Raw genomic sequence first — 14,771 nt, 5'->3', positions numbered from 1 at the left:
GTACTGTTCATGACATGAAGGCCAAGTTCTTGTATAGTGTCCAGAAGACAGTCTTCTTTCATCAGTTACTGTATGCCACAATGTTGAATTCACACTTGCATATGTTATGAAAAATGTCTGTCATGTTGACCCAGTATTGCTACTGTTTTTAAGTTTTCTATACGTTGTTGTATTGCTTCATTATGTCAAGTTCTCCTAAGGCTGTCTGTCATTATTTTTACTGTCACCGTGTGTTTGTCACACACTGATGCATTTTTGTCTCTGTGCACCACATTGGCAGCCATAGGATGATGACCTGATGCTATGATCTGTGCCGTAACTGGTATGTGGTGTAATGTCCCATTTATGGAATATGGATCCTGTATATATGGTATGTGTAGTTTATCTCCTCTAGCACTTCAAAGTTCTTGTATCACCTTAGCAATGTGCATCTCGAATTTATCTGGCCAATTTTAGTGATTTGTCTGTGTTCCATTGCCATTGTGTGCAAGTTGATTGTATAAGAATGCTACAGGAATTTAGTGAGCACTTAGCTATGGGGCCATTCTAACCTGTGATCATATGCAATTTCGCCTTGTGTCTTCACTTATTGCTTGTGCAGATGCTCATTATGAGTTGTCTTCTGCTTCGTCTTATAGACACTGTCAAGTGAGGTCTGTATTTCCTGTGTTTGTAGGCAAGTTATTGATACTGAGCTGAATATGACAGGAATGAATGTGCATGTTGAGGTTTCTTATTGCTATAGTTAACACATGCTTGTTCTTCAATTTAGCTAATCATACACGTTTTCACACACTTCGTAAACAGGCCATGGGTAAAACCAGACTCCTTCCATTTATCATGTAATGTCTATGACTGTTTACATCCTCTTCGTGGTTCCTGTTGTCATCTGTAGTTCTCTTATGATCTGTGTATTTTCATAATCATAATCATACTATTACTAGGTATTGCATGCTGTCACACTCTGCTACTATAACATATATCATGCTGTCACCTTGCATTCATTACACTTTCAACTTTTTCTGAGTTTGAGACTGTGTTCTATTTTAAGTCTTCCTTGTCTAAAGGTAGACATGCTTTCTTTTCTTATTTTCCTTTCTTCTTAACCATTTCCAGAAACCCCACTCTTTCTCTCTATTGTCCGTATTATTGGCCTTTTTATTGTCAATCTCATTATTGCTCTTGTCTGAGTGGTCAGTCACGTTTGCAGTTTTTGATGCTGTCTCTCTTCTCATTCTACACTGCACGCAGGACCAAAATATTTTGGCTCTTTCCGCACCTTGCTTTCTTTTGATGGAGTTTTAAGTTTCTTACAAAGGTGACAGGTAATTTTATAATCCATTTGCACAATGGACTCGGGTTTAATAGTTATCTTTCTGGACAGTGGTCCATCTTTTTCAACATTCAACCTGATACTTGTTGTATTTGTAGTTCATCTATGGTTTCCTGTGATGCTTGTTAGCAGATTACCCAATGGTTAAAAATCCATAATCCATTCTTTTAATTTCCCACTATAAGAACATTTGGTATGTTGCACAGTCTTTATCTCATATCCTACACAATTTCTTACTTTTCACATATGGAATGCACACTTGAGCTCACTTGCTATTTTGACAGTCCTTTTTCAGATGGTCAGATTCTCAACAACATGAGCATATCAGTTTGTTTTCCATACAGTGCTTTGCAGTGTGCTCATAGTCATGGCAGTTATAGCATTAAGTACATGTAACATATTTCTTGACAGCTGTTGATCAAAATCCAATGTATATTCTTCTCTGTGTAACTGACTGTGCTCTGACTGTATTTACTGTCAGCTTCTCTTGTGGACCAGTTTTAAACCTAACTTTTTTTCTTCTAAGAATTGCTTTCTATCTGTAGTTCCTCGAAATTCTATTTGTACATTGACTCAATTCACTTTCCGGCATGGTAACTGGGACAACATGCACTACCACTTAAGCCTTCACTTCGTTGGTGGTTCACATAACATTGCTTTATTTTGCTTCAAATTTTGGCTTCAGTAGTCTCAATCTTTGAATTCGTGATGGCCATTTGAGTGAGTGGAGCAGTGGCTGTCACACTGGTGAGTGACTGGACCATCTTGTTGTCTTGTTTTTATTTTCCTCCCTAAGACCAACATTTTCTTTTTATAATAGTTGTATATGCCTAGTCAGTTTTTCATGTGATATTGCTCAGTGGGTGAGTTCGTATTTTAACTTGAACATTTTTGTGGCAATAACCTTGATGGTTATGTGGAATAACTCATCAGTGTATGTTTTCATGTCCTCAAGTTTTTGGGGAGGGCTTTGCTGCACTCCCTGTGCTTGTTCATTCTCAAATATACATACAGACACTGTTGTTTCTGATGCTTCTGCTGTCCCTTGAAGTCGCTAATGTCTCCCGCATGCTCCTCCTCCTCCTCCTTCTCCTCCTCCTTCTCCTCCTCCACCACCAAAGCCAATTTCCTCAGCAGACGGTGAGTGTCAGCTTTTAAGGTCTCAAACATTCTCAAATCTATACGTTAAATCAAATGAAAGTGCTGGCAGGTCGACAGACACACAAACAAACACAAACATACACACAAAATCCAAGCTTTCGCAACCAACGGTTGCCTCGTCAGGAAAGAGGGAAGGAGAAGGAAAGACAAAAGGATATGGGTTTTAAAGGAGAGGGTAAGGAGTCATTCCAATCCCGGGAGCGGAAAGACTTACCTTAGGGGGAAAAAAGGACAGGTATACACTCGCACACACACACATATCCATCCACACATACACAGACACAAGGAGACCTTAGGGGGAAAAAAGGACAGGTATACACTCGCACACACACACATATCCATCCACACATACACAGACACAAGCAGACATTTGTAATCATTTTAGCCGCTCCCCACAGGTTTTAACGTCATTTTTTCTACAATTGTTAGCCCCATTTTCATAATCTTTCACCACAACACCACTCCTTTAATACGTTTTTTCGAAATTTTCTCGAATTTCTCCGTCCTTTAACGTCATTTTAGCCGCTCCCCACAGGTTTTAACGTCATTTTTTCTACAATTGTTAGCCCCATTTTCGTAATCTTTCACCACAACACCACTCCTTTAATACGTTTTTTTCGAAATTTTCTCGAAATTTTCCCGAATTTCTCCGTCCTTTAACGTGATTTAGCGGCAACACAACCACCTAACCTTTTTGCACATCGCTGTCTACCAACCCAAGTTCAATACAAGATCAACTTAACCAACACTTTTTCGCCTTTTTTTCATACCAGATCTCCAATTGCTTTCTAGTTCACCTTTATCTCTCCCCATATATTTCTATCTTTCTTTTTCATTTCAACCTCATGTTAAACTTTCCACCTTCTAATACCATGTCACCCTCACAACACCCCCACAACGACCCCATTAAGTTTTATTTACATTCCCTCCGCAAGCATGCCTTCACCCTAGCCAGATTACGCTCACATATTTTATTTTCTCAGGCTTGTCTGCCCAAACTCTTTGCCTTTACAAATGTCTGCTTGTGTCTGTGTATGTGTGGATGGATATGTGTGTGTGTGCGAGTGTATACCTGTCCTTTTTTCCCCCTAAGGTAAGTCTTTCCGCTCCCGGGATTGGAATGACTCCTTACCCTCTCCTTTAAAACCCATATCCTTTTGTCTTTCCTTCTCCTTCCCTCTTTCCTGACGAGGCAACCGTTGGTTGCGAAAGCTTGGATTTTGTGTGTATGTTTGTGTTTGTTTGTGTGTCTGTCGACCTGCCAGCACTTTCATTTGGTAAGTCACATCATCTTTGTTTTAAATATATTTTTCCTTCGTGGAATGTTTCCTTCTATTATATACGTTAAATCATGTAGATATACGCAGAAATTAGGAGGGAATTATTGGCTGAATGAGTATACTACAGTCACAATTTTTCAAAGCTTAGCTTTAGTTTACAACTGATAATATAGGATGAACTAGGTTCTTGCAGCACTCAGTGTCCAGAAATACATAATATTTCTCTGTGCATAAATTTTGATACAGTCAGTGAAAAATAAAGATGAAGTAGCATAAACAGCAAGATAAGATATCATGTAAAACATTGTGCGAAATATACAACAGAGTTTGCATATCTGGATTTGTGACATAATCTACATGAACATGCCAAAGATGCACACAGCAGCATCAGTTATTAGCACTATAAATAGCAAAAACCATGAAGCACTCCTTTTGCATTAGGTGGCTAACAATGCATTACTGTTTTATTAATCAAAACCCATTTATACGCTCCTGCCTGCTGCATAAGTGATCATTTTTTTTATCTTGTAAATGTAAGCTGGTGAGTCATCTCTGTCTGTTCTCAAATTAAGTTTTTCTATTTCACGAAAGTAATTCAGCATTCCACTTTTGCTGTTTAGGTATGTTTGTCTTATTTGTTTTCTCTTGTTTATCCCATATGGTTTGGGGTCCATTTCTTCAAGAAATGGCAAATTTTAGTTCATTATTTAACTTCATGGCTGGATGCCCTTCCTGATGCCACAGTTGTTCCGGCGACCTAAGGGAGGGAAGTTGTGTGCGCCATCTGTGTGTGAATCATGTAAACTTTGTTGAGTGGTTTTATTATATTTTAACTGTTTTTATATTGTGTTCATACAGCATACATAATCAAAATGAGATGTGCAGTTTTGTTTTGAATACATTCAAAAGTTAAATTTCAGTTTTTAATAGTGCTTACTTGTATTGATCATAGTTGTAGTTTACTCATCTATAGATTATCTTTATGATAATATTAGAGACACTGTCTAGCAATAAAAATATCCAAAGAATGTAAATCTCTGTCGCATTGAACTCAGATTACGCAACATAAATGTCATACTTTGATTCTTAAAAGTCTTGAAAATTTCTTTTCTTTAGTTGCAGATTCCCTTATTTTACCGAAGTCATCTTGGTGAAGATTGTGGAGTAGTTCTAGAAAACAATACGAAAATATCACAAAGTTCTCCATATCTACAGTGTTTTTCTTCTCTGGTTTTCAACAGTGTAAAGTTAGTTGCATAGGTTGAAGAAACAGCAAGTGGAAGCAGTCATGGATTCAGAAAATAATGATAATAGTGTTAGCAATTCATCAGAAGATGTGTTGACAGAGGAGCAGAGACAGTTTATTGAAATGTGTGAGACAGAATTCTCAAATAGATTTACAGAAACTGATGAAGAATATTGTAAAGTACAACAGACAAGAATGTCACCTCCAATAGTTGATCCGTGGTACAACAAACCTAGGCGTAATTATGACTGGCCTGCTCGAGAAGGAAGTGGACATCGCAGGAATCCATCGTGGCGTAGTGAGAGATGGCAATCTCAAGGTGGTTATCAGCATCCTAGACAGGATCACTATTATGACAGAAGACATAGGCCTTATTGATAGACACCTATGTTTTTTTTATAAAAGTCATTTTCTCACTGCCTGTGCAACTCATTTTGTAAGTAAATGTTTTGTAGCGTGAAATAAACAGTAAGGGCATGCAGTGGTTTATGTACAATCAATAAAGGCATGTTAATGTTTGTCCATCTGAAATACTTGATTTATATGAGTGTAGAAATGATGACAATATCTCTTGGTTACCACTATACCATACTATATTTTACATTTAACAAGCACTGACAGAAACATCAAAAATAGTCATATTTGATGCAGTATGTGTCACGTCTACTTATTTTTCCTTCGCACCACACATCAAGTAATTTCTGGACGTGCACTATCACAAATTTCTATAAGTTTTTAGAAAGTTCAAACATATATCAGGAAATAATGATAGTGTACAAATCAATTAAACTTTAAAAAAATCAGACAGCAACACAGCTAAGTATCTGACTGCTAAGTGAATTATGTGGTATTTGGAATCAATTGTTTGTGTATTTTCATTAAATAATGTTCTGGGATGTAGGTTGATGGTTTCCCCACACTGTTGGTTTAAAGACTGTTGCAGTCTGCCCTTGAAGGTCAAAGTTGCAGTACTCTACTACATTTGTATTGATGTTGTGCAAGTAAAGTGACTGATGTACATATGCATTTTGCTATTTTGATTTGTTTTTTGAGAGTCAGCAGTAAATTTCTTATTAAACCTACTCAGATCTAGTCTTTAAGAGGTGTCATTCTGCTGTTGAGTAAAGGACTGTTACTAACTTGTCCATGACATTACACTCTGTGACGCAACTATGTCTGTAAAGGTCCGTTTGCACGTACAGTATATTTTACATCTGCTGTAGTTCATAAATTTCACCTTCTTGCACTTGGAAACATTTGCAGAAGTACCATGCACCAGGTTCTTGTCTTCAGACTCCTTTTCCTCTGTTGCAATGCGTGGGCCAGCCTGAAAAGTTACCTCAAAGTTCAGCCACTACTGAATAATTTTGGACTCATCTTGTTTGTAATATGTGTATTAAACTCCTGTTACAAATGCATACATTGCACTTTTACAGCTGTTTACAATCCCAAGTTATATAGTCCTAGCCTGTCTCTCACATATCTGGGCTATCAACCAGTGATTAAATATTCTTCATAAAGATAGCAACAGAAAAGTCTTCAACTCCTGGCAGTTCCATGGACTAGAGCTTATCTTCTGAGTGGGATGTAAGTGGATGGAGTAATCACTCACTGCAGCAAGTGCCACAGTGTGCTGTGATATCACCATTCCATTTTGCAGATATGCTGTGTTCACTCCAGCGCAATACATGTACAAAGAAAACAAAATTGTGTTCACAGAAGGTTGGTCTCAAACGTGTACTGAACTAAAAAGAACATTCCTTTTAAAAGTTGCGGACATCATTCATCAGATTGAAAGAGCAAAATATAACAAACAGCTTTAAGCCAAAGCCCCTCCCCTTAGATGGATGATGTTGCGATGATCTTATCCTACATATAAAATAAATCAGCATCAACTACTTATCAACTCATAACTAGTTTTTTCACCCCCATTATGTCTTCCATCCCAAACAAATGCTGTAGTTCATAAAGCCTTACTGTACAGTGAATTTAGTCTCTCTTAAGTTTTAAACAATATTTAACCACCTTAGCTTGGTTTCGAGCTCTTACATGTACATGGACTTGCACTCTGGTAAGAAAAATTATATTTTCACACTAACGGTCTTCATAGGATATGATTCTCTTTTAGTTTCACTACACACACACACACACACACACACACACACACACACACACACACACACACACACAAGATTGCCCATCGAGTACATTGCAGGTTCAACTACAGACTGTTTATAAAACAGGTAAGAGACTCTTCAGTACAGAAAACTAATCCTATTACCCATTTTCTTTTAATACTTTGCTAAGTTGCAATACTTCAAAGGAAACCTTACAAAGTTTTCAAGGCAATGTAACTAAATTTGGCACAGTTATTAAGAAACTTTATATGGATACACACATACTTTTTCGTGCTCTTGTAATTATATATTTGTAGTTATAAACAATTGAAATTTTTTCAACTAGGTGAGTATAAATGTCCCCACCCCTTTATATTTATTCTGTCAGAACAAAATTGCAGTATTTTTGTACAAAGTTCGGCTTACCATTGTTACAATTATCTGTGGAGCAGAATACTGATTTCTTCTTTTGCTAGATTTTGACAATTCTCCAAATTTCTGTGAAAGAAATGTGCCAATCGTAGGGCTTTTCTCATTCGTAAATGCCTTATTATTGTAGTAAATGAGAATTCACTGCACACATTATTTCACTATAGTGTTGACTAATTGCATGCCAAATTTAAGGACTATGATGTCAGTGTTTTGTGAGGAAAAGGTACATAAAGCTGCCAAAATGTAAGTTGTGGGAAACATGAATCAAAGATTTGACAGTTTGTGTATTAGACCTTATGTTACCGGGTGAACCAGTGCAAACCATATGAATTCTCCTCTTCGTCCTCAAGCAGTCTTTTCTTTGCATGTCATCTTAGGTTAACCTGATTTTCAAATTGAGCAACAGTCATGTCAGCTGCATTAATTCTCCTGATATTGATTTCTTTCAATATCGACACTGTGAAAACTCCTAGATCAGGTCCCAGCCCCGTAGAGTCCATAGTCAGCCATATTTATAGTCTGATTTAAAGTAGTTGTCACTTGATAGGCAACAGGCTGCAGGGCTCCCGCCACCGATAAACCAATGGTAGCCGGCGCTGTCGGCTGCCACTGCGTTGCCACTTCGCTCTGCTGAGCTGACTAAAGCATTGTGCCAGCCAGTCCTCTGCGAGCCGTTGTAGACGTGCGGGTGAGAGATTTGAGGGACTTGTAGCTTCGCGTGTTTACGATGTCTGATGAAAGCAGTCGCAAGAGAGGGAGGCCGAGGCTGCACACTCCTCGGAAACCTCCAAAAAGTGGCGGACATGGCGTCGTTACACGCAGTGAGGCGCGTGAATACGTGTGTTCCTTAAGGGAGAGAGGGATGCAGGAGGGCGTCTCGTTCCTTTGGATAAGGTGGTGGAGCGAACTGCAGCTGCTCTGCAAGTTAGCGAACGACCAGTAATAGGAATCTGCAAGGAGAAATTCACGAAAGACGGCTCAAGTGAATCACCTAAATTGGAGACGCCTGGGAAAAAGAGGCGACTAGAGAAGAGTGTCACAAAACTTGACTCTTTTTCAGGAAGATGGCATTCGTCGTCAAATATACGCATTTTATTCGAGGAAGGAGTATACAAAACTCAAAAAACTACATGCTACCCTCACAGCGGCTGACCTGTTTAGGGTAGTAAATCGTCTTTGTTACGAGTCGTGAAAATGTTAGGATTCCGCTATAAATCCATCTCTGGCAGAAAGTTACTAATGGAACGCCAAGATATTGCAGCCTGGCGATGCCGCTTTCTTAGAGAAGTAGTGGGGACAAATTTTGATGATATCGTTTGGCTTGATGAAACGTGGCTGAATGCAGGACACAGTTTAAAAAAAGGCTGGACAGACGGTACCATCAGCGGAAGTATGGCAGCTCCGATCGGCAGAGGAAAAAGGATAATTGTAGCACATACCGGAAATTCAAAAGGTTTCATTCCAAATTGTCTGCTGCTATTCATTTCAAATAAGACCTCCGACTACCACGAGGACATGAACCACAATACTTTTTGAAATGGTTTGAAGACTGTGTGCTCCAGAACTTAACAAAAAACTATCATTGTTATGGATAACGCTCCGTATCATTCAGTAATACAAGACAAAGCACCCACAAAGGCAACGAGGAAAAACGACATTGTTAGCTGGTTACAGAAACATAAGGTGCAGCTCGACAGTAATTTTACAACGGCAGAATTATTAGAACTTGTATAGCAACACAAGCCAAAGAACCCGATTTACATTGTGGATGAAGTAGCAAAAAAATACGGGCATAAAGTGCTCAGATTGCCTCCTTACCATTGACATTTCAACGCAATAGAGCTGATTTGGACTCAGGTTAAACGGCATATTGCTGCAGAAAATAAGAAATTCACATTAACCGAAGTGGAACGTCTTTTGAAAGAGGCAGTTGAAATTGTGACATCGGAAGACTGGCAGAAGGTAGTACATCACGTGAAAGGAGTGATACAGGACGCGTGGAACAAGGAAGGTATCTTACGACAAAGTGTCGAAGACTTAATTATATCTGTTAACACGAGCAGCGAGACGGTTAGTTCCTCTGACTCTGAATTAAGCCGTGTTTTCGCATTGTCTGATTAATGTGTAGTGTACTTACTGCCATTAAATATTGTGTGTGTGAGTTTATTTCGATTAATTATTATTCTTGTTGTGAGACTAAGAAATACTGTTTGGCCAGCTCTCGTCATCTCCTTACGGTCACTTAGACTGAATTTTAATTCTATTCCGTTTTGTATACACACCAAGATGTTATTCAATGTGTGTAATAGTTTTCGAGATTTGCAATCTAAAGAAGAAAACTTCCGGACGCGAAAATTTCTCATACTTCAATAGTAACAACGGCCCTAATTAAAATTAAGAAAAGATATTTGATTTGCTTATAGATACCACTGAGACCGATACTGTACGTAAATTTCAAAATATTTGCATAATATTTATAGGAGATAGAGATTTTAAACGTCATACTTGTTTCGAGTTCAGTACTGATAGGGTTGCTTAAAAATGGTGTTTTCAGAAATTTATATACAGGAAACGTGATGCAGTACGAAAACTTTTAAGGATTCTTTGCCGAGTTCATTATTTTGGTAATGAATGGAAAAAAATATGTTGCTGTGACACCAATAGTTTTTCAGTAATGGCGTGATAAGTTAGAAGTTGTTTGCGAAATCGAGAATTTAAATGGTTTCAAACAAATTAACCTAACTCTTGTCCTAATTAAAATTAAGAATAGATATTTGACAGATTGAGAGACATTGTAGAGATACACATCATATGTGGGTTTGAAATTGTTTACTTACTTTTTGTAGAAGATACAGACTTTAAAACGATTTTCTATCGCCGGGGTAGCGATGCGCTGAGGCGGCTGCCTCCAGCCAGTGCTTGACGTGACAACGCCGCAACTTCGCAGCGCAAACGTCAAGTGACAACTACTTTAAATCAGACTATAGTACAGTTAAAAACTAAACAAGCATCATACACTGCAACTTCACAGCACTTGTGGAAAGAAATGTTGTCTTGGAGCATGTTTTCCTATTGGAGAGCTGTAACTTTCTTTAGGATTTTGAGTTTTTCCATGCACATACTTTTGTATAACTTCTTTATTTGCTAAACACCAAAATACTCCCCACTTTGTGACTGCATAAAATTGGAAGAAAACACAGCAGCAATAAATAATAAGAGGAAATACAGAACAACAAAGGGTCGTGGTCCCATGCAAGCTTTTGTTAGTTATTATTTTTATCACACTTGGGAGTGGAATTGGAGCGTAATATTCAGGAACTGAAATTCACTTACAATCGCAACCATCTCATTCAGCACTTTAATCAAAACTCTACAAAATTCCCCATTACTAGCACTTAAGGGGTTCCGGAAAGGCTCAAAATCATGAAAAGTTCAATTTTTACTTTTTTGCGTTTTCTGAATCTGCAGACTATTACCTTTTAATAGATATATAATTTATTCAATTCCGAAGACTACAACTATTTTTAATTTTTTTTGAAATGTGTTCTACATGGGCGTGACCCACTGTGGCGCTGTTAAACTGCTGTCAAATGGTGTTATTATTAACGTCCGTGTTCATCAGGTACATTTTAGTGATGTGAGATAACGTATGTGTTGTGGCTAACCTGTGATGGTTCAATATATATCGCTGGTGTGATTGTCGTTTGTTTCATGTTTATTTACTCTGTCGTTATCTCGAAAATATTCGTAATTAATTCTGTTTCTTGAGTCTCTGTTTTGTTGAAGTATAATAATGAGTAAAAGTAAAGTTATTAGAAATCCTCTGAAGGCTTTTAAGAAAAGGAGAAATGTTGGAAAGCCAAATGTATGTGTTATTACTGTTAACAATAAAGACGATAACCAAGTGAGTGAACCTAACCTCTCAAGTACACCTGCCCATAGCAGTCAAAGTGGGAAAGAAAATACTTCACAGAAGAAGCTTGGTTCAATGAGTGAAAACTATGAATGTTTTATGGGCGAATCGGATGTGACTGAAATATTTGATATGTCGGTTCTCAAAGGAATTTTTTCAAACTGTGTAAGATGTATTCATTGTAGTGAAGTTGGTCTGGAACTCTCCATAATAAAGCACGTAGGACTTGCTAGTGAAATACAACTGAAATGTGATAAGTGTTCATACATGACCACCTTTTGGAACAGTGTTGCAGTAACTGCAACTGAAGAAAATGGTAGCAAAATCTACGAACACAACATTAGATTTGTTTATTCCTTGCGTTCAGTTGGTAAGGGTGCTACTGCAGGTGCAATTTTCTGTGGCATCATGAATCTTCCAAATCCCCCAACAAAGTTTACGACCTATAATAAATTAATAGGGTCTAAAGTAGAAGATGTCTGTATAGAATCTATGAAGAACGCTGTGGAAGAGGCAGTAATGGAAAATAATGGTAACAGAGATTTGATTGCAGCATTCGATGGTACCTGGCATAAACGGGGACACACATCTCTTCATGGTGTAGTATCTGCCACCAGTATGTATACAGGGAAAGTTTTAGATGTAGCAGTAATATCAAAGTATTGTAGATGTCCACAAAAATATAAAGGTACACATGAAAATAATTGCAAAGCTAACTATAGTGGCAGTAGTGGAGGAATGGAAGTGGCTGGTGTTGCCAGTATATTCCAGCGTTCTGAGGCGTGTGATAAAGTGCGATATGTTAATTACCTTGGTGACGGTGATTCTAAAAGTTTCAAACATGTTCAAGGACTGAAGCCCTATGGTGATGATGTTGTAGTGCAGAAATTTGAGTGTATTGGACACGTACAGAAGCGAATGGGAACAAGACTTCGGCGACTGAAAGCTTCGTACAAAAAACAAAAACTCAGTGATGGTAAAGGGTTGGATGGGAAGGGAAGGTTAACTGACAGTGTAATTGACAAAACACAGAACTATTATAGAATGGCTATTAGGCAAAATACGCAAAGTGTCGACGAAATGAAGAAGGCTGTTTGGGCTCTTTTTTTTTTCATACTTCTTCAACCGATGAAAATCCCCAACATAGCTTGTGTCCCAAAGAAGAAGACAGCTGGTGTAAATATAACAAAGGATTGCTAACTGGTGAAGTGTACACTCATAAGCATAGTCTGCGTCATGCAATAATGGAGGTGATAAAACCTATTTTCAGAGACTTAGCAGCACCTGAACTGTTGAAAAAGTGTATTCACGGAAAAACTCAAAACCCCAATGAAAGTGTAAATAGTGTTATATGGTCGAGAATCCCCAAGACTGTATTTGTTGGAATAGAAACACTTCACTTTGGTGTGTATGATGCTGTTGCGACTTTCAATGATGGCAACATTGTAAGGTGCAAGGTATTTAGAAATATGGGAATGAAGATAGGTTCTAACATGGTACGAGCGATGCTTGCTTTAGACAAGGAACGCCTTTGGGCTGCAGACAGGGCTGTAAAGAGTCTAGAAATACAAGCAAGAGTAAACAGGAGGAGGAACAAGAGGAAGCTGGAGGAGGAGTTTGCAGAGGATGAAGATAATCCATCCTATGGACCTGGAATGCACTAAAAAGTTAATCCAATCTTTGTCGCCCAATTCCCAAAACTTTTATTTTCTCATACTAATTACATGTTTTCTAAGGATCTTCCAAACATATTTGTTTCAAACTTTCAGTAAATGTTACACAGTACCTTCTGCATAATTTAACACAGCCTTTTTCCAAAAAACTGTATATTTTTGAATATATAAATAAAAAATTGCAAAAAAATGTTGTGAATTTTCATTACAATTGAAAAAAAAATCATCTTTAATAACTGAACTAAAATTTTGTAAAATCCCTGTGTTAAGTTGTAGCCCATATTCCAATAAACAATCTGTAAAAAGTTCAACTTCCTACCTCAAATACTTTGTGAGGAAAGATGTAATTTATAAGCGTTATTTTAACATTGCAAGTATAGGGCGTTCCGGAACCCCTTAATCTAGATGGTTAGCTACTGAGCCAGGATATTTTCGTTCGAACGTGCCTAAGTACATTCACAAATTTGTGCTTTTCTTTGACACTTCATAGGATTTAACAGCTACTCAAGGTTATGGTAAGGTTGTAACTGACCCAAGTCTTACATGCATGATGTTACGTACATAACCACAAATCGTTCTGTTGAGGAATGCACAACTCTTCGTTGCTCCTTACCTAATATTCATTTTGCCTATGTCTTATGCAGACAGTGAAGCTCGAGCATGCGCTTCCTTGTTCATTCATTTAGCGAACTAGTACATAACTTCAAGGAGCTGCACTATCTAGTTAAATTCTTCTTATCTTTGAATAAGGCTTTGAATAATTGTCACATCACGCCATTGTGAGATTGTCAAACACACTGATAAATGCAGAAAAATGCTTCCAGAACAATCCTAAATTGTTACAGCAATATTGTTTCTTTATCTCCTTTTACTCCCATTATGGCACAGGCCCTCCCATGATAGGGTCACCTAATCAATTAACATTGAGGTGCATTATCCCAAACATCATGAGTATCTTTCTACCCTGCAACGACTTTTCTATTCTCAAAGCAGCTTTCTCAATTTAACAGCTAGAACTTAACATCTGGATTGCCTTTTTTACCTGTCTGCTTTGCGTCATATGCTTTCCTCTCTCTGAGTTCCTGTTTTAAAGACTTATACATTAATCGTTGTGTCATGTCAACGTGCCTACCTAGATATTAGCTTGTCATCCCACCCCCCTCCCAGCCCCACCCCCTCATTGAACATGGCAATGCCAACATCTAGATCTTGTAGCTGTGGCTGAATGAGTATTGTTTAATATACTATTTATTATTTTATTTTAGAATATGGGTTGGCTATTATGAAGGTCTTTTACTTAACACCTGTTAACAACTTTTTTTACTGGTGGGTTGCATTTGAGATGACCTGCTCACCAAAAGATAGTATTTTCACCATGTAATTTGAGAGTGCGTTACTCTTCATATTTAACACTTAGTATGTCACTGTTTGATTCTAACATGAAATGACATTAGGTTAAACAGTAGTATAAATTGTATTTATTTATCTGTAATAGTTTAATTTCTACAGAAACTTGTTTATGCAGCGAATTTTGGAGAAACATTTAGTTTTCAGTACCGTTACTTGGGACATCATATATCTAATATAACTCAAACTATGTTCGGCTCTCAGTATTC

General features: G+C 37.7%; 1 protein-coding gene across 2 annotated transcripts in view; it reads left to right on the top strand.

Moving 5' to 3' along the window:
* Nucleotides 1–5,065, top strand: part of LOC126161822 (uncharacterized) — a 48,455-nt gene extending 43,390 nt beyond the window's left edge. For both annotated transcript variants that reach the window (XR_007534963.1, XM_049917925.1), the window contains one exon: nucleotides 4,891–5,065. Coding sequence is in view for 1 of the 2 variants with exons in the window: in XM_049917925.1 (XP_049773882.1) it covers nucleotides 4,891–4,928 (38 nt within the window). In the remaining variant the exon portion in view is untranslated. The remainder of the gene's footprint in view (nucleotides 1–4,890) is intronic.
* The last annotated feature ends 9,706 nt before the right edge of the window (nucleotides 5,066–14,771 follow it).

Source organism: Schistocerca cancellata, chromosome 2, assembly GCF_023864275.1.
Source record: "Schistocerca cancellata isolate TAMUIC-IGC-003103 chromosome 2, iqSchCanc2.1, whole genome shotgun sequence".
Lineage (NCBI taxonomy): Eukaryota > Metazoa > Arthropoda > Insecta > Orthoptera > Acrididae > Schistocerca > Schistocerca cancellata.
The sequence above is the reverse complement of the archived record's forward strand: the minus strand, read 5'-3'. Positions and strand labels throughout refer to the sequence as shown.